This window comes from Astatotilapia calliptera, chromosome 20, assembly GCF_900246225.1.
Source record: "Astatotilapia calliptera chromosome 20, fAstCal1.2, whole genome shotgun sequence".
NCBI lineage: Eukaryota > Metazoa > Chordata > Actinopteri > Cichliformes > Cichlidae > Astatotilapia > Astatotilapia calliptera.
In genome coordinates this window covers 28,887,224-28,907,213 of record NC_039321.1, presented here as the reverse complement: position 1 = coordinate 28,907,213, position 19,990 = coordinate 28,887,224, and the positions used below count along the sequence as shown (strand labels likewise).

At 43.3% G+C, this 19,990-nt stretch overlaps 1 protein-coding gene across 3 annotated transcripts in view; it reads left to right on the top strand.

Moving 5' to 3' along the window:
* The window catches only part of arhgef25a (Rho guanine nucleotide exchange factor (GEF) 25a), a 43,582-nt gene that overhangs the window by 5,905 nt on the left and 17,687 nt on the right, over positions 1–19,990 (top strand). Inside the window, exon 1 of one of the 3 annotated variants that reach the window (XM_026153519.1) lies at positions 4,014–4,602. The exons of the other annotated variants lie outside the window; for them this stretch is intronic. Within the exon in view, the coding sequence (XP_026009304.1) occupies positions 4,497–4,602 (106 nt within the window). The 5' untranslated portion in view covers positions 4,014–4,496. Of the gene's footprint in view, positions 1–4,013; positions 4,603–19,990 lie in introns of those variants that run through there. 3 annotated transcript variants of the gene reach the window in all.

Here is a 19,990-nt window from a genome sequence, read left to right as displayed (position 1 = left end):
TGGCTGCCTGGCTCTACATAAAAATGTCATACCCATCTATTTGCTAGTGTGCTTATCTGCAAACGAGTCCAGTCCAGCGTGAATGTAAATGTATAGATTTCATTCATTCTTACACGTCTCTGAATCTGAACAAGCAGAGGAGTCTTCTGTGTGTGTTTGTGTGTCTGTATGTGGGGAGTAGGAGAAAGAAGTGAGTGAGCAGAGAGGAGAGATAAAAGGAGAGAGATGAATGTGTGTTAATGCATGCCTCACCTCACATCCCCCCTCTCCTCCCTTCAAGCCGAGGGAGGAACATTTTTTCCATATTTCTGTTAACGTTCAAAGCTTTGTGCATTGTCTGCTGGTCCAGTTTTGGTACTCATTTATTACACTCCATTATTGCACGAAGGACACTGCCAGTGTTAAATGTCAGGGCTGATGCACAGAAATAGATGTTAGTTAAAGACCAAAACGAAACATAGCACTCAGTATGCCAAGTACATGTCAGATCTGGTCATTGAGTGTCTAATAATAGTCCAAAGATTTGTTATAATACTGTAAATGAAAACATTTTTTCCTATTTGTCGTGCTTTGAAGCGGCACCACTAAAAGAACGCCTGCAATCAACCTTACGCAACAAGTACAAAAGCACCCCCTCCCCCCCGCTGTGGGACTTGTAGGATCATAATCTGGCAGCTTCTAGCTTAAGAGCATATTAAAAGATTCTCTCATATTCATTAATTTTGAATGTGTCTCCAGAGCGGTTTCTTCTTTGCTCTATAGCTGTTTTTTTGTTAATTGGTAGTGCAGGCAGTATTTGTTCAGTTTGTAACACAGTTTGCTGTCGTCTTTCTTTGCCGTCTTTGTTTTATCTTGTTTCTGTTGCTGTCAAATCAACTGTTTCTCAGCCCATTTTGAGTTGTGCTCCTTCGCTCACACGGTGTTTGGCAGCCATATCAGCATCAGACAAATGGAGACGTTCAGCAGTGCCTTTCAAGAATCCTCTAGCGAATTGCCCTTTCAATCACAGTTGCTTAAAACATCCATTATAAGCAAAGAAACTGAGAGAGCGATGGAGGCTGTGATGGGGAGAGAGAAAGGAAAGCTGTGACCTGTGTGTATCTTTACAGATATGTGGTGAACCACTGTGCTGCCCGAGCCTGGGAATTGATAATGCATAAGTCTGTCTCCAGTCCAGAATTGTATTTTCTATCTGCTTTAGATCCCTCTTCATGTACAGAGTGCTGAAATGCTGCATAGTCAATGCACTGGTTTGAAGTACTCTGTTTGTATGGCTAATGGGTGAGGCAGCCAGGCTTCTCTGTTTACCCTGACAGAAACATCCTGACAGGAGTGTGCCACCACCCTGCCACTGGACAGAAAGATGATGGAGACACAGTTCTGCCAGCTGTTGAAGTGCCTGACGGTGCACCTCAGTGATGCGTGCGCTTGTGTGTGCCTGCATGGTGGTTCAGTGCCAGCTGATACTCAGCCTTCTCTTGCTTCCATTGATGCCCCGTAGAGGAACCTGAGTGGGTGCTGTGATGCTGCCTGTCTTTGTTGCAGTAATCAGGTGGTGATTTCCACACAGTTGGACTGTAGCCTGTGAAAGGATGTGCCCAGGAAAATTGAGATGGGCTCGCACGCTGAGTCATAAGCTTAGCAGCTTCAGGCCTGAGAAAGACTGTTTGTTGATCAAATAGTAATTGTGCCTCAAAATATGTGGCATGTCTTGAAACAAGTTTTATTTTCCTTCCCGCGCTAGTTATATCTCGAGTTGGATGCATTTGCTTCACTTACTGACATTTCAACAGCCTCTGCTTTCACATGCATGGAGAATGAGCCATAATCCAGATGTTAATTGACTTTAATGTGCTTTGATGTAAAGTACACATCTAAATATTGCATGCTTTGTGTACAGCGCTTTGTTAAGAATTGCCCTGTGTAGCTTTCAGGTTGATCAGATTGACTTAGAAAGAAAGGGAAACAATTCTACAGTGTTCCTCCTTTGAATATGCACACTCACAGCTAATGCTACACACAAATGCCCAAATGTGCTCCATGCTTGATCCGATTTAGTCACAGACACATTTACCCAAAGACACATTTGCTCGCAAAAAGATGTTGGTCAAAGATTGCAGCTGCTGCTGAAGATTTTTGGGTAAAAGCACCTCTGAGTGAAACTAAAAATTCTAAAAATGTCACTCATCAGGTTTTGTAAATGCATGTATTAGTTTGATCGGTGTACTTTGAAGAGCATATTTTATTATCCTAGTTGATCGCTTTGGTGATTATGTCTAAATATACTCATTTGCCACTTTATTAGGTCTAAGTTGTAGGTCTCGTACTAGGTTGGACTCACTTTTTTCTTCAAAATTGCCTTAATTCTTCATATCATAGATTCAAAAGGTGCTGAAAACATGTTAGCATTCTTCTGATTTGTCAGTTGCACATTCATAATGTAAAACACTGTATCCATCCAGAAACCAGTTTGAGATGATCTGAGCTTTGTGACGTGACACGCTATCCTGCTAGATGCAGCCATGGTCATGGTCATGATCATCAGCAATATCCATGTAGGCTGTGGCTTCTAAATAATGCTCAGTTGGTACTAAGGGGAACAAAGTATGACAAAACCCCATTCCCCACCACTCGCGGTAGCCTGAACCATTGATACAAAGCAGTATCCAGAGCAATGCTTTCATGTTGTGCATGCCAGATTTTGTCTCCTGCCATCTGAATGTTGCAGGAAAATTTGAGACTCATCAGGCCAGATACCAGTTTTCCAATCTCCTGTTGTGCAATTTTGGAAAGCCAGTGTGAATTGTAGCCTCAGCTTTGTGCTCTTGGCTGTCAGGGCTGGCCCTCTGTGTGGTCCTCTGCTGCTCTTCTGTATTTACTGTTGCCTTTCTATTAGCTTGAAGCAGTCTGGCCGTTCTCCTCTGACCTCTGGCTTCAAAACAGCATTATGACCCAGAGAGCTGCTGCTCACTGCGCATTTTTTCTTTTTTGGGCTTTAAACACTCGAGATGGTTATAAACAAACATCCCAGCAGATCAGCAGTTTCAGAAATACTCAGACCAGCCTGTCTAAGTATTTCTGATACTAAGTTTGAACCTCAGGATGTTATCTTGATCACGTCTACATGCCTAAATACACTGAGCTGCTGCCATTTGATTGGCTGATTAGATATTTGAGGTTGAACAGGTATACCTCACAAAGTGGGTGTTTATCACAAGATGAAGTTACACTATATGGTGATAACATGGTGTAACTATATTACAGTGCAAAGCCCAATTCCCTTACGGGGGGCAACTTTGTCACTGATACAAAACTGCTTTATTCCACGAGCTTCTTTGGTTAGACTGTCCCACTGTGTACTTCAGAACAGGAAATTATCAGCCCAAATGATTGATGGTACACACACACACGCACGCACACACATCAAGAATGCCAACATTGTGAAATATGAGACCGCCTGTTCCCTCCATGGAAACACACTTTGCGAGCTCTGTGATCATAAATGAGCGCAGAAGTCAATATTGGAGCTGTCCCAGCCAGAAAAGCCCACTCTGAGCCACAAGCCCACGAAGAAACATTCCTAAACTGTCAGAAAGAGTCTGATACTGGCTGGACAATGCATGACACCTTCAGCATAACATGGCCATTCTGCTGTAAATAGCACCGTGTATCACTGCAGACCTGGGTGTTACTATTTCAACAGCCAGCTCCGAGCAGACACAAGAGAGCGTGTCATTTCATCTGATCTCGGAGTTGGCTATGTGAGAGCCCCTTTAAGCATTACTTACGCTAAAATGAGACTCAACCATGTAGAAAAGAGGATAACAGACAAGATGGGGGGCAGCAGACGAGAGAGGAAACAGAAGGGAGCAGAGGAAAAAAACAGCTGAGAGGGGGGAAGAGAGAAAACTATGGGAGTGGGAAAGCTATCCTGGAATAGCCAGCAACTAGAGCTACAGACTCCACCCTTCTCACCCCTCCCCTTACTCTCTCTCGTTCCCTTTCCCTTGCAATCGCTCTCTCTCCCCCCCTCTCTCTGAAGCAGTCTCCCAGTGTGTCATTTGACCAGGCAGTTCACAGAGGCGAGAGCTCAGCACCAAAAAGAAAGCAGTGGGAAAAAAGAGACAGAGACAGAAGGAACACGTTCAGCGTAACGATAAGCTTGCTGGAATGTTTCTCTCACTGCTTATCATCAGATGCAAAGCCCTGTGAGTGCGGATTTCTTCTTGGCTTATTGCTTTTGGGGACTCTTACACTTGGTTTCTTGGATATGGGTTTTAACTCTGCGTACAGTCAGCTGAAGAGGAGGATCAACTGACACCTTTTTGGGGGATTTACACTTTTTGAGGAGTAAACCTCTACTTGTGTGAGGGTGACGAAGAGAGACCAAGAAAAGAGAAGGAAAGGGGAGAGAGATAGATAGAGAGATAGAAAGAGAGCTAGAGAGAGAGAAAGAGTGCCCGGGCCATGCCCACCTCAGCTCATGGTTCAACAGCATGAAAGGGGGCCACCATCACCATCGCCACCACAGAGGCTGTGGCTGCCAACACTTGTTCCGTAAAGTCCTGGCCAAGTGTGGCTGCTGCTATGCACGAGTCAGAGGTCAGTGTCACACACAAATGCACATACACACAGAACGCCTAAAGAAATTTGATCTTTAATATCTGATTATCTGATTTTCCTGGCTTTGAGGTTGGAATTGTGCTTTAAAAACTGCTTTTGTGATCCTGTTTGTTGTGTATGTGCACGTTTGCGTGTGTGTGAGTGTGTGTGTGTGCAGTTTCTCTTGATCATTCCACTGCTCCTAATCTCCTTCTCCAATACATTATCTGAGATGTCCACCCATGTCTCTCTTATCTCTTCTCTCTTTTCTGCGAGCATATGTGAACAGTTTAAATGTAAGCCTTGGCCCCCTGCCCTGATCCCTACACCTCCAGCTAAAGCAACAGATGTACACACACACACACACACACACACACACACACACACACACACACACACACACACACACACACACACACACACACACACACGCATGCACGCACACATGCACGCACAAACTTCAGAGCAAGTGAAAAAAGTTCTACAGAGCACAGCACAGTGAGGAACCGGAAGGAGGACATGGATCATGCATTCTTCCAGTAAGGATAGAGAAGAGGGAAAGAGCCTGCATGTGATTTGGAAGGTGACTGTCCTCATCATGACGAGTTCATGTCACTCAGTTATGTGCAGCACGTGGATGAATGAATCGCGCGGGGGGTCGGGGGTTGGGGTGGCTGTGCTACGCTGAAATATTCCTCGACCCAAAACAGTGGGGAGCAGAAGAAAACGACAACAATCCCCAGCAGCACCCCTGTCACTGTCTTCCCCTCCGTTTGCAGTAATGACGTGCAACATAAATAGCAGCGGTCCACCAGAGTAGTGTTGAGTTAAAGCAGCAGGTGGCATGATATGTAATAACAACAAAGTCAGATGAGCAGGCACAGTCGTCCATAGGCAGCCGTGGTTGTTTGTAGTTTATACAAAACTCAGGACTCGGTGTAACCTTGAGCTTAGAGCAGGAAAAAAAATCGTCTTAATGTTCCTACCTCTTTTGGTCTTTCTTCTCTGTTCGTTTTGCCATCTTGTACACATGCATGACCTCTGCCACTGTGGCTCCAAGGCAAAGTTAAAACAACAGCGGTGTCTAATAGCAGTGTACGATTTTATGCTGTGGTGGCACGCTGTGCGTTTGTTCCCTTTTACAAGCGTACATCAAAGTTGTAAACAGTGGACATACCCTTTGAAGTTCAGTACTTAGCAGGGGGGGCTTTCATAAAGTAGATTTTCATATTGCTGGCAAGCATTGTTGAATGCATACCTTAGATTCCTTCAGTTTAATCTCTTATGTAATAGATATTCTCCTTTTCCATCGCCTGCAGCTCCCTTCTGCATCTCTACCATGTTATCATAGCAAATACACACACACTTAGATCAAAATATATAAACATGTGGGGGACTGGAGGAATGAAACATTTCAGGCTATTAAAAGAACTCTCAATAAGCCTATAGCAAGAACATTATCCCAACAGTCAGGATTTCCTTAAATATATATTTTATTTTATATATTTTTTAGTGTATTGGCAGGGATGGCGGGGGGGGGGGGGGGGGGTGTACTTTGGTCCACTATGAAAAGATGAGATTTTAAATTTTTATTTTGCAAGCTGAACAAGAGAAATATGAGCACTCTATCCTGTCTGTAAAAGCCATGTGTGCTCTATAAAACCTCCTCATAGAAGAAAGCACATTTTTCATGTTGCAGCTGGCTTTTGTGCTCACATACTGTACTGCTCTCTCCATTAATCTGCACAGCAGTTTCTCTGATTAAAACATGGGGGTCCAGGGTCAGTTGTAGACTTTTATATTATTGAAAAACTGTTTCTCTCTCTGTCTATAAAAAACCTGATATTATTCAATTCTTTCCTTTCTTTATAATTGTATCTCATACTTTTGTGAGATATCACATATCTGACTTTCCCATTGTTTTTACTGTGGCGTCTACAAGACAAATACTGAATAATGCAGACTTTTTTCCGTTCTTCTCCCAAGACATTGTTGTTTCAGGTGAGGCACGTAACTGTATCAATTACCATCTATTTGTCTAAAGCATACATTTTTTCAAAAAAGGCCCAAAGTGGTGCCTGCACTGTCTTAGCTGAGATAATCAGAGCGGCAGCTTACTATTAGCTCCCACATCCCTAACTCTGATATCAATAGCAACAAAAGAATTTCCTCTTTGTTGTCATTTTTTAAAATCATGACAGGCCGTCTTTGCTCTATTGTCTTGGACACAACTGTTTACGATGCATTTCCATCATTCATTGATTCCAAATAAAAAAAAAAAAGCCTGATGACTGACTTAAGAGGAAACTATCATGTGCGGTGTGATTCATTCCCCTACTTAGGCGTAATGGCACTTACTTGCAGGCCGGGTGATCACATGCACTATGCTATTATGTCACACCATATGTGTTCCTAGTGGATGCCTATCGCTTAGACCAGCATACTCACACTTGACTTTTCAATGGGTAAGCTAAAATAAGTTCAGCTGCTCACAGACTAAATGAGTCGCACGGGACAGTCTTTAATTCTGAATCTGACCCGTTTGCTTATATGCAGAAAGAGACTGCAGCTGAATCAATGTGGCATCATGCTGGCTACCCTGCCGGACTTTTTTCACATCTTAATCAATATCCAGTGACACGAGTGCAGGGGCAGCGGAGTCCTTATTAAGTTAGGAATGTGTGAATGGGTGTTATTTGCACTGTGTGTGGATTTGTGTTTATCGCAATACCGACGAGCACTAGAAGGTAGGAAGAGTTGGAGGAAATGTCTGACAGAAGAGCTGGGATTATTGATCTGGGCACTACTCATCGAGATGGAGAGGGCAGGAAGATGGACAGGTGGGGAGATGGGTTTAATGAAAGAGAAAGGCATGTATCATTTTAGCTCTGATACCAGCGGTAGTCTGCACAGCGCATTAGCAGATTGGCTTCCAGAGGGCCATTAGTGGGGCCTGCTTCCCAGCAAAGACTGTTGACAAACCATTTGAAAACAGATGGTATGCTTTGTCTTATATTGTCCACGGTGAGCTGAATTCACAGCCCAGACGGCATAAAAGCAGGTAACCTAATGATTTATCAAATGATTTATCTGAACAGAGAGTTTGAGTTTGGGGAAATATTTTGTAATATGTAAAGGAGAGGTGGAATGGACAAGTGGACAAGCACTGACAAGGCCCTGACTGCAAACGTCTGTTCACGCCTTTTTGAGCGAACTTTCAAATCTTGCAATCAGAGGAAGGAGTTCACATGCTGTAAAGACTACTGATGATGGAACCATCAATGTTCTCCTCACACACACACACACACACACACACACACACACACACACACACACACACACACACACACACACACACACACACACACACTGATAATGTTAGGATTTACACCCATGCAATTTGAGCTAACACGTCTTATCTTTTCTGTGGCACAGCCTCCCACACATCTAATGCTATTTGGGATGCACCCTCAAGTAAATCTAGCACACATACGTGCAGACTGTCAGACAGTAACCAAACAAAGATAAGGATGGAGCAGAGTTAAGATCACACTTAAAGGCAGATACTGTAATAGGCAGACCATATGGGAAAGAGTACTTTTTATACACATTTATATATCTCAGTTATTCAGTGGTTTCTTTTTCCGCATTGTTCCCGGACTTGTTCCCGGTTCCCACTCCGGGTCGGGGATGAGTTCCTGCTCCAAGTGGAGGAGTTCAAGTATCTCGGAGTCTTGTTTGCGAGTGATGGGAGAAGGGAGCCGGAGATCGACAGACGGATTGGGGCTGCAGCTGCAGTAATGCGGACGCTGCACCGGTCCGTCGTGGTGAAGAGGGAGCTGAGTGTAAAAGCGAAGCTCTCAATTTACCGGTCGATCTACGTCCCTACCCTCACCTATGGCCACGAGCTGTGGGTAGTGACCGAAAGAACGAGATCGTGGATACAAGCGGCATATGAGCTTCCTCTGAAGGGTGGCTGGCCTCTCCCTTAGAGATAGGGTGAGAAGTTCGGCCATCCGGGAGGGGCTCAGAGTAGAGCAGCTGCTGCTCCACATCGAAAGGAGCCAGCTGAGGTGGTTCGGGCATCTGACAAGGATGCCTCCTGGGCGCCTCCTGGGTGAGGTGTTCCAGGCATGTCCCACCGGGAGGAGGCCCCGGGGCAGACCCAGGGCACGCTGGAGAGATTATATCTCTCGGCTGGCCTGGGAACGCCTTGGTATTCCCCCGGATAAGCTGGAGGAGGTGGCTGGGGAGAGGGAGGTCTGGGCCTCTCTGCTTAGGCTGCTGCCCCCGCGACCCGGCCTCGGATAAAGCGGAAGAAGATGGATGGATGGATGGATGGTTTCTTTTTCATTAACATATTCCTCACCTGCTGTGTTCCACAACTGAGGCAACAAGCAGCTTTACCTGTGTGTGAGAGGGTTAAGGTCACATGGCAGCAGTCAGGGTAGGGCAACAACAACAGCAATAATAAAACTGTTTCCATCTATGGATCTGTCTGTGTCTCCATAAGTATGTTTGTCTTTCTGCTGCTGTCACTTATCTCTTTGTGTTCCTTTTCTTTAATGATCCTCCAAAGAAGGAAAAGGGTCGGCGTTGTCTTGCATATGCATCTATATGTGTTCCCTTTGCATCTGAGAGCGTGTCTATTTGTGAGTGTTGGGGGCTGGTGTTGACTCATGCATGCAGTGTGTTAGGACAAGAATCCCCCACAGCAATGACACATACGCTCACACACACACAGACACACACATATATTTACATGGTTGAACGGCAAAGACAGGGCGAACGAAACCAAAGACAACCATTAAAAAAACAAAAAAACACCCCAAAACATACACTGATATATGTGTAAGTTTAAATTAGCTTCAAATTGAAAAAATGATTAGCATCAAAGGCCTTTGGGGCAACTTGCATCATCTGTATCGCTGCCACGGTTCTGCATTCAGCCGTAGTAAACAGTTGCTGCGCATTCAAGCCATCGAGAAAATAAGAAGCAAAAACTCACAATAATCTCACGTGACAGGCAGCGATTAAAATTTAGCTGCTCCACAATGTTCGGCATCAACACGCAGCTCGTAAAATAGAATAAATCACCGAACATTTATTTTTGTCCCTTCACAGATTAGTCAGAGTGCACGATGTGCTGCAGACCTCGAGGTGGTTGGGTTCAGTGTCTTGCTCAAGAACACGCGCTTGCACATTTCATCAGTTTGGCCGCCGTCAGACAAGAACTTGATCCCCGCAGCGAACCTGGGACCCCGCGATGTACGAATACATTTTGATAACAAGTTGAGAGTGCTTTTGACAGAAAGCAGCACTGCTGGCAAATGCGGGGGGGCGGGGGGACCAGTGTGTCTTTTTATGTCTCAGCTAGAGAAACTTAGTTGTCATCAGCTTATAAGGCAGACTTCAGACATTATGGAAAAAGCAACAAAAATAGCTGAAATTGAAGGTATGCTAGACTGCCGTGGCTCAGCTCTGTGTTCAGCACTCTGAGATATTTTTAAACTTTGCACCCCAGCCCACCCTCCACCTCGTCATCTCTTCTTGCCCTCCCACCAAACCCCCAGCCTCCTTCCCAGCCGATCTCCACCATATTGTTTCTCTGTTGCAAAAGCGAAGCTCCCCAGCTGGATGAAGAAATCAGCCAGCCTGAATTTGGGCTGAATGTTGCGTGATCTGCTGGCTTGGAATATGAAGACCAAGTGGAGCTTTAAGATCACTCCTGGGGCGTTCTCATTTTCTCCCTCCTCCTGCTTCTCTTCTTCATTTCTCTCCTCTCCTTCAACTCCCGCTCTTTATTAATTATTTTATTATCTATGCCCTTTCTCCTTTAAAACAAACACACATTTATATATGGTTAATGTATTTTTACCACGTCCCTTTCTTTCACAGTTCATTGTCATTTCCTTTTTGCTCTACTAAACTGCCTTGCCCTGACATATTTGCAAGGCTCCCACAGTCTTTCCTTCCCTTTTTTCTCTTCCTTAGGACTCTGTTTGTAAATGTGCAGAGGAGAAGAATGAGGGAACAAATTATGAAACACAGGAGTGCATTCCATACCTTGTTTAGAAAGAATTCTCCAACAGTGCAGAGGGGGAGAGGAGCGACTTCCCCCCCGTGATTCTACCCCCACTTTCAGTCCATATGGCTCTTTTTATACCTGCCTCCTTTTGGGGGGGGGGCTATAATGTTTGCTCTTGCTTTTCTAATACTCAGCTCTTGCTTTCATGGAGTTTTACTCCTTCTTTTTTTCAAAACAGCAGCCGCAGTATAAAGACTTGTGAGTGGTGTGAAAAAAGTTTCAACTTTTGACTCTTTTCATTTGGCGAGATTGGAACATGCTTGCTGTAAGTCTTAGCGACAGGTTGACTGCAATGATTGCTGTCGTGTCCCCTCTGGCTGTCAGAGTGGAGAGATTTTGGCTGCTCTGTTCTGCAGTTCTCTCCAGAGAATACTTCACAGAGGCCTCAGTGAGAAACTTTCCAAAACAGTGCACAAGGCAAGGCAACACAGGAGCTGAGCATCTTACTTACCTTGTGTTTAATCAAATTTACTGTTGGGACTGTAGTTCCTCGCAGCCTGTGATCAGCTTATAGAGCATTATTGTTTGGTTCACTTCTAACCTAAATTTGCCATCATGTTTGTCTCTGCGCCTCACTAGAGGATAGTTCTGCGAGTTCATGGTTTATCAGTTGCACAAGAGTCTCTGGGGTATCTTAAAGGGACAGTTCACACCAAAATTTAATTTAAATGTTTTCTTTTGCCCGTTTTGGCGTCAGTTGACCAGTTATAGAAGTGTTGATTGTAGCGATGTCTGTCATCTGTTCAGTATAATGGAAATTATGTTTTCATACGTTTAAAAAGCTGACCTGCTTAGTCAATAAAAAAAAATGCACGAACATTGTTTTGAGCACTCTAATGGCAGCTATTATCCATCTACTGAATCATACCTGGGCCATGTCACTCTGCACAAAGAAGCACATCTGCAAAGAGGATTGTGTTAGGCACAATGGGACAAGATATGATTATTGCTGTTGTGATGCTAGCTACCTGCACACTTTGCAGTTTCTATATGAAAGCGCTCACAGCAGGGTTGGTGCATTTTTTGTGCTGAATTGCTGCTGATTTTTTCCAAATAATTATTTGTCACTTTGATTTAGTTCCAATATAGCTGACAGCAGGCAGTTATGTCAAAACAAGTTTACATCAAAACAACCTAGATGCATGAATAATTCTACAGAATGTAGAAAATATAAGCAAAAATAATTTGGAGGTGAACTGTCCCTTTAAGCATTTGTAAATCCCAATGAATTCTGGGCAAAATAGAGTTCTTTTCAAACTAATAAACAAACTTGTATGTTTTTACTGGGAATCCACAGCTAAGAAAAGCAAAAGATACAAGCAAATACTTCCATAAAGTTTTTGCATTGTTAAATAAGCTTTCCCCCGTGTTTCTGCCTTCTACACTGGACTGGAGAAGACAGCAAACCAAAAATTGACCTGTTTCCTTCTTATCGGCCTGCAACACTCTGATTGTCAGTCAGGCACCACTGATTGTTACTATAGACACAGCTTTCTGTTCATAGCCTGCAGCCAATACGTAAGGATTAAAGCCACATTGGTGGACTCAAGAGAAAAACAATTTTAAAAAATGTAAAAACATCCTAATGTGTATTTAATAACCCCCCAAATCTTTAGAATAAGTTTTTATTTATGTGCAAAATTCACATTGTAGCAGCCAAACTAAGACTACTGTAGCTGTTACTTTATAAATGCCAAATTTAGAAACATTTGAGTGTCTGAGTGTGACTTTAAAGATTTGCTTTTGCCGTAACAATCTAATTACACTAGCTAATAGTTCACAGTATTATATATATTTGGCAGTATACTCAACACTTGCACATTTTCTATTGCTTTACTTAATGTTAATTATTCAGTTTCGTTAACCTATAGGAAAACTGTCCACCTGATGGATTTGGCACAGGTGGAACTGTGCCTCGGGTCGCCCTCAAACACTTAAATGGATTTTGTGTATTCATAAGATGCCCTCTTAACAGCCATATGGAGAGCTCTTGCTCAAAATGCAGGATCTGATCGAAAAGCGACAAAAGCTGACAGCTGCAGATGGTTTTCTTGAATTCAGAATAAGCTTTTCAGAAGCATCCTTTGTGCCTCTGGCATTGTCTTACTAATAAGCATAAGCCAGGGAAACATTTGCTGGGTTGTCACTGTATGAATATTGATGCAAATCTACAGTAATCATTGTGCTTTGTGTGTGTGTGCACGTGCAAGCGTGTGTGTGTGTCACAGACAGGTATATGTTCACGAGTGTATTGCTATGTAAAACAAGACTGAGTGCGTGCGCCCACATGTGTAGGTTGATTTCTTGCTGATGGCTAATCTTTTGTGCGGCTGTCCCTCACTCTCTCTCCTTCTGGGTTTAGTTGCTATGGCAATAAGAGTGGGGAGAGGTGGAGAGCTATGGAAAGGAATGAGAATATGTGTCTGGAAAGCACATCAAGTCTGACTGAGAATCGCTATGCCAGCACATCTTTAGGTCTCGAGGTCGGAACTGTGTGCCCCATTACAATGAAAGCTGAGATATTTGTTTTTGCACACAAACCTCGCATGCTTGCTCCAAATACACAACATGTTCTGAACGCTTGGATGCTCAGGATATAATTTTATGAGAGAGCATATCTGAGACAAGAGAAGTTAGACAGTTTTGTGTCAAATCAACAATTCACATTGTTGACTCAGTTTGTTATAAAGCCGTCATGGTTACTTGCAGTGCAGAGCACTGACCTTGTGCACAGCCAGCGACAAACTGCAAGAGCACAGTACTGGAGCTGTCAGGCAGACTGGGGCCAAAGGAGAGGCTCCACATACCCGCGACCCAGCGTGCATCGCAGCTCTGTCTCCAGCTCTCCTTGGAGGCCTCCTGACTGGCACTGCCATATGAAATCACAATCGCTTTTAATTTGCTCGTTGTTTTCGACCACCTCAAACACAAGTGCCAGCCATTTGTTCTCTGACTTTTTTTTTTAGAGTGAGTGTGTGTCTGTGAATGCGTGTGTGTGTGACTAGATAATCATAGTGATGACCGACAGTACCCAGGGTGTGTGCTTCCTATTGCTAAAAAGGGTAAAAAGAGTAGTGCTGATCATCACTGTGATTATCCGGGTGCACATACATACATACACACACACGCACACTGGCACAAGATATACACACAATTGCACACACACTAAATCAGAGTGCCATGCAGCGCCTGCAAGGTCATTTAAGTACTTTTCCAACCCTCATTTTCCCAAAATGCCTCAAAGCATTTTTCAGTGGACCTCATATAAAGACTGAACAATCTTATGGTTACTTTGGGAGCACGAGCGGTTGATATATATCCACCTACAGGAAAACATCCATTTCACAGTTTAGGTTTTTTTAGTTCTTGTTTTGGGAAAAGAAAATTGTGACTGTGACGTTTTAAGCTGCTGCATACTTCTACTAAACAGTTCCTATTCATTTCTCCATTATTATTGTAAGAACAAATTGGCAGATATTTTATAATATAAAATATAAGCAATAAATTGACAGTTAAAATGTTGTCCAGCTTTAACAACTACAGGGTTAAAGTAATGTAAAAATAAATGTAGCACTAAATATAATCAAATATAATTATTGATAGATTACGTACAAATAAAATCAAAAAATAAAAGCATAATGAGTCATTTTGCTTTTGGTGTGCTAGCGCTTCTTTACTAGAGCAAAACAGGCAGTTGCTGCGTTGATCTTCAGCCTCTGGGCCTCGTATTGTACATGTAACGTGCACGGTATCATTCATGATAAACAAAGGATGTCTGTTTAAATATTTTCTTCTTCTCTGTCACATCTCAATCTCATATCTTCTTCTTCTGGAGAAAGCTCCCCCAAAAACAAAGTACTGTAGTAATGAGAGAAAATTACTTTGACAGTTTATCTATTTAAGGGAAAAAAACATGTCCGAACACCCTCAACTAGAGTTGGCTATTGTTTGAGATGCAAAGTAAGGGGAAAATATTGAGAAGCTTATCACGTACAGTGGGGCAAAAAAGTATTTAGTCAGCCACCGATTGTGCAAGTTCCCCCACTTAAAATGATGACAGAGGTCAGTAATTTGCACCAGAGGTACACTTCAACTGTGAGAGACAGAATGTGAAAAAAAAATCCATGAATCCACATGGTAGGATTTGTAAAGAATTTATTCGTAAATCAGGGTGGAAAATAAGTATTTGGTCACCTCAAACAAGGAAAATCTCTGGCTCTCACAGACCTGTAACGTCTTCTGTAAGAAGCTTTTCTGTCCCCCACTCGTTACCTGTATGAATGGCACCTGTTTGAACTCATCATCTGTATAAAAGACACCTGTCCACAGCCTCAAACAGTCAGACTCCAAACTCCGCCATGGCCAAGACCAAAGAGCTTTCGAAGGACACCAGGAAAAGTATTGTAGACCTGCACCAGACTGGGAAGAGTGAATCTACAACAGGCAAGCAGCTTGGTGTGAACAAATCAACTGTGGGAGCAATCATCAGAAAATGGAAGACATATAAGACCACTGATAATCTCCCTCGATCTGGGGCTCCACGCAAGATCTCATCCCGTGGGGTCAAAATGATCATGAGAACGGTGAGCAAAGATCCCAGAACCACACGGGGGGACCTGGTGAATGACCTGCAGAGAGCTGGGACCAAAGTAACAAAGGTCACCATCAGTAACACACTACAACGGCAGGGAATCAAATCCCGCAGTGCCAGACGTGTTCCGCTGCTGAAGCCAGTGCATGTCCAGGCCCGTCTGAAGTTTGCCAGAGAGCACATGGATGATACAGCAGAGGATTGGGAGAATGTCATGTGGTCAGATGAAACCAAAGTAGAACTTTTTGGTATAAACTCAACTCGTCGTGTTTGGAGGAAGAAGAATACTGAGTTGCATCCCAAGAACACCATACCTACTGTGAAGCATGGGGGTGGAAACATCATGCTATGGGGCTGTTTTTCTGCCAAGGGGACAGGACGACTGATCCGTGTTAAGGACAGAATGAATGGGGCCATGTATCGTGAGATTTTGAGCCAAAACCTCCTTCCATCAGTGAGAACTTTGAAGATGAAACGAGGCTGGGTCTTCCAACATGACAATGATCCAAAACACACCGCCCGGGCAACAAAGGAGTGGCTCCGTAAGAAGCATTTGAAAGTCCTGGAGTGGCCTAGCAAGTCTCCAGACCTCAACCCCATAGAAAATCTGTGGCGGGAGTTGAAAGTCCGTGTTGCTCGGCGACAGCCCCAAAACATCACTGCTCTCGAGAAGATCTGCATGGAGGAATGGGCCAAAATACCAGCTACTGTGTGTGCAAACCTGGTAAAGACCTATAGTAAACGTTTGACCTCTGTTATTGCCAACAAAGGTTATGTTACAAAGTATTGAGTTGTATTTTTGTTATTGACCAAATACTTATTTTCCACCCTGATTTACGAATAAATTCTTTACAAATCCTACCATGTGGATTCATGGATTTTTTTTTTTCACATTCTGTCTCTCACAGTTGAAGTGTACCTCTGGTGCAAATTACTGACCTCTGTCATCATTTTAGGTGGGGGAACTTGCACAATCGGTGGCTGACTAAATACTTTTTTGCCCCACTGTATCAAGCTGACAAGGATTTATTTGGTCCATCTCACAACTTTAACTGATCATAAGAGGAAAAAATAGGGAAAAGGTTACGGCTGCCAATAGGTGGGCATCATTCAGAAACAAAGCTATGGAGGTGGGGTGTTCATGTGTGTGAAAGATGTGGTCTACAAGAAATGAAAGTATTTATATGAATTTATAAAAATCAAATCCATTTGTTCTCTTTTTCTGCCTTCAAACTGAAGCTGTGCACTTTGAAAAGCAACATTTATAGCACATTTAGACTTTATTAGTTTTTTTACTTATGCTACGGTCACACCAGGGGAACCAGGGGGTGGAGACCAAAATTACTGCAACCATTTACAATAAACTTGTGATCTCCTTGACTTCTAAGACAGTCAGTGATCTTCAAGGGGACTTTGGTGCATCACGTTGGCGATAAAACTGCAATAACATGGAGTCAGTCTGCTGTCAGTCTGCTATCAGTTGACAATCGAATGCACCTCAGGAAATTACAGCTGATGTGTTTGTAATTAAATGTAGTAAATCAGCGAAAATTGCAAATCTGTTCTATCTGTTGCAAACCTGTTGCTGTCCACATGCACAGAGATTCAAATTAACTACTTACATTCAGAGTACAGCCAAAATCTTAAATCTCTCAAACAGAAATTGACAAATTCCTCCAAAACTAGTGACATAATTATTGTTGGAAGGCGATTTAACTGTAAAATGGCATAGGTGCTCTGCAACATTGCTTTTAAATAAGAATATGATCAGAATAAAACCAGAGGAGTCGAGTCCCCTGTTACAAAGACATGCACAAACAACAAGATGTTGCCAAATTGTCTGCATTTATTAAACTGGAAGGAAATTATTTACATACCTTCACCAATCTGAGAGTGATTGCAGTCAGTTTGAGTCAGACCGCCACTGTTTGGAGACAGTTTGCATCCCACCAGGTGACCTGCTGCCATGACTACTTGCATTTTGTTGCCGAATATAAAAGAATTGAATGTACTCACTGGGTAAACACCAATATTTCCCAGCTACATTGCCATCTTACCATAACTCTAGCATGACTGAGGTTTGGGCTTGTACTGTTCAAATCTTTCTTTTCACTTTCATACAATTGGAATTTTTTAAAACTTTAATGAGTGAGAGAGAAAGCTTGAGTTACATAGTAACTGGGATCTGGAGTTTAGCAGTTACTGCATATGCAGGGTGTAATGACTGTCTCAGAGTAAGTAGAGCTGAGCTTCTGTTGCTTGAAAGTTTCTCCATTGGTAACAGTTCAGTGAAAGCGGGGCAGTAAATGACTTGACTCTGGCTCTTGATTAAATTATTGGATCATGATTTGTGAATATGGGACTTTCCATCTCTGAATACCTGTTGATCCTGTGGTGCTTAGTTAATAAATCTGTGTGAAATGGACCACACTGCAACCTTAATCCGGAATCTGGCAAGTCTCTCTCTAAGTGGTTCTAGAGGAATGTCTGGAGTTTTCAAGGCCACTAACCACAAACATGGTTCCAGTCTCTCACTGTACACTGCTGGGAGCTTGCAGACAGTCTCTGTGGTGAGACTGCCGTCACAGCCTCTTTTTTTAAAATTGCAAATTAAGAATCAAGTTGAAAGAAAATGCTGATTGAAATCTCAGGTGAGATATCCACAACCTCTGCCACTTTGACTGCACTGCTATACTCCCACTGACCTGATTTTCACAGTCAGTGGCAGCAGTAGTGGTTTAGATCTGACTATCAATTAGAGCTGTTTCATAATCCCTCATCAGGAGAAGTGTCTGATTTACTCTTTCACATTGTTCCACAGACGAAAGGATTAATGCCAGCGTGTTTTTTTTCGGTCTTGTTTTTCTGGTGACTGGCAGCACTTTGATGCATTAAACTGATAAAGAATATGCCACAGAGTCTGGCTGTGGGCGATGATGGCAGGAGACTGACTCTGATGGCTTGTTTGCGTGTCACTTGATGTGTCTAGCACATATTTCCTTCTGTGCTCTGGGAATAACAGTGGTGTGTGGATGTGTGTGTGCGTGCGTGCGTATAAACTAGGTCAGTAGGAGGACAGGAAACCACTGTTCACTTGTCTGACTGCAGTGTGTCACTCCAAAGGTTTGACACGAACACACTCACATATGGCACACACAAGGACGACAAGAGTTGAGCTGCTGCACATGTCTTTGTTGCAGTGCCCACAGTTAAAAATCAGCACAGTTCCTGCTTATGTGCACTCAAGTGTATGTCGCTTGTGCCCTCATGGCCTTCCTTCCGCTCGTCTCGTCAGTGTTTCCTCCCATACTCTCACTGAACTTCTTAACTTTAATCACACTGGCATCTTTTTGCCCCTCTGCTGCTTAATCTTTATACAGAATCCCTGCTCTTCCCAGCAGCTCACCCCATAGCCTCTGCTTTAGACTGTCAGAGGATTCCTGAGGTTGTGGATTCAGTTGCTTAAGCCTTAATACCAAAACGAAAGATAAGAAAGGAGAATAAAAAAGGATTAAAAACTTTTTAAAAACATTTTTTTTTACTTCTGTAGCGTTGTCTTCTCTGCTAGCTTGTTTTGCATGTCAAACTTGTGCTGCACTCAGCAGCTTCGGGGCAGTGCAGTGGAGGTCATTGCATAAGAGGAGGGAGCTGTGCAGTGTCCTGCTCCCAGTCATTATCTGAAAAACACTGCAGTGCACAGAGATGCAGAGGGTAAGAGTGCGTTAGAGTGCCAAACGGGGTGGCAGAAGGAGGAACTTATCGTAGAGAAAAAGGTGTCAGGGTGAAAAAGAAAGGAAGGAGGGAGGATTGAAGGAAAAGCCAGAAAAAGACGATTTGAAATGTTTCATTGTAAAAAGCACCTTGGTTAGAACATTTTCCGTCATGTGCTTCAGGTACTTGCCTCGTGGTCTTTCAGCTCTTTCGGTTTGAACGTGAGTGCAGACCGGGCCCTGCTGGTTGATGGAAAGGGTGTCCATTTCCTCTGAGTGGGTGAAATGTAATATAGCAGCTGAGTCTAGGCTGAAGAGCATAAGGTGGAGAGGGCAGTGAGTGAGAGAGAAAGAATCGAGAAGATAAGTATGGTGCTGTGTTAAGAGTTGTTAGCAATGACGCGGGCGGGCACCTATGTGTTGATTGCCACAATTCCCCAGAGCTGTAAGCCACAAGGTGCTAGTATTGAATGGCAGCTCTAAGTTTGTCAAACTCAGCAGGATATTTGACATGTTTGCCACAGTGCTGAGCAGCAGGATGCTCGCCTCTAATGCTGTGTATTGTTACACTGACAGGCTGATGACTCTGGATAACAGGTTGACAGCCTGCACCTGTGCGCCCATCAGGAGAGCCTCTCTGGAAAAAAAAAAGCGTATGGGCACCTGCATGTCTGCTTATTTATTTTTTATTTGTGGAGTCCAGTAATGCCTAAATTGCCTATATGATCCCGAGAGGCATGGGATTGACAGGGAACTCCACAGTGGAGGGGGCTGTGAAGTTTGCTCCATTAAAGCCAACGCTTTTAGCCTGATTTGTTGGCTCAGCAGCACTCACTCTTCAGCAATCAATAAACAGAAGTTAGAGCAGACTTCTTCTGGTGGACGACCACTTAGCGCATATCTATCTCCATCAATCACCTGAAAAGAGGGGAAGAGATTTGCTTTCTCATTTTTCTCTGCTTTTGCATTCCAGACATAAATTAAAGTAAATTTACTCTT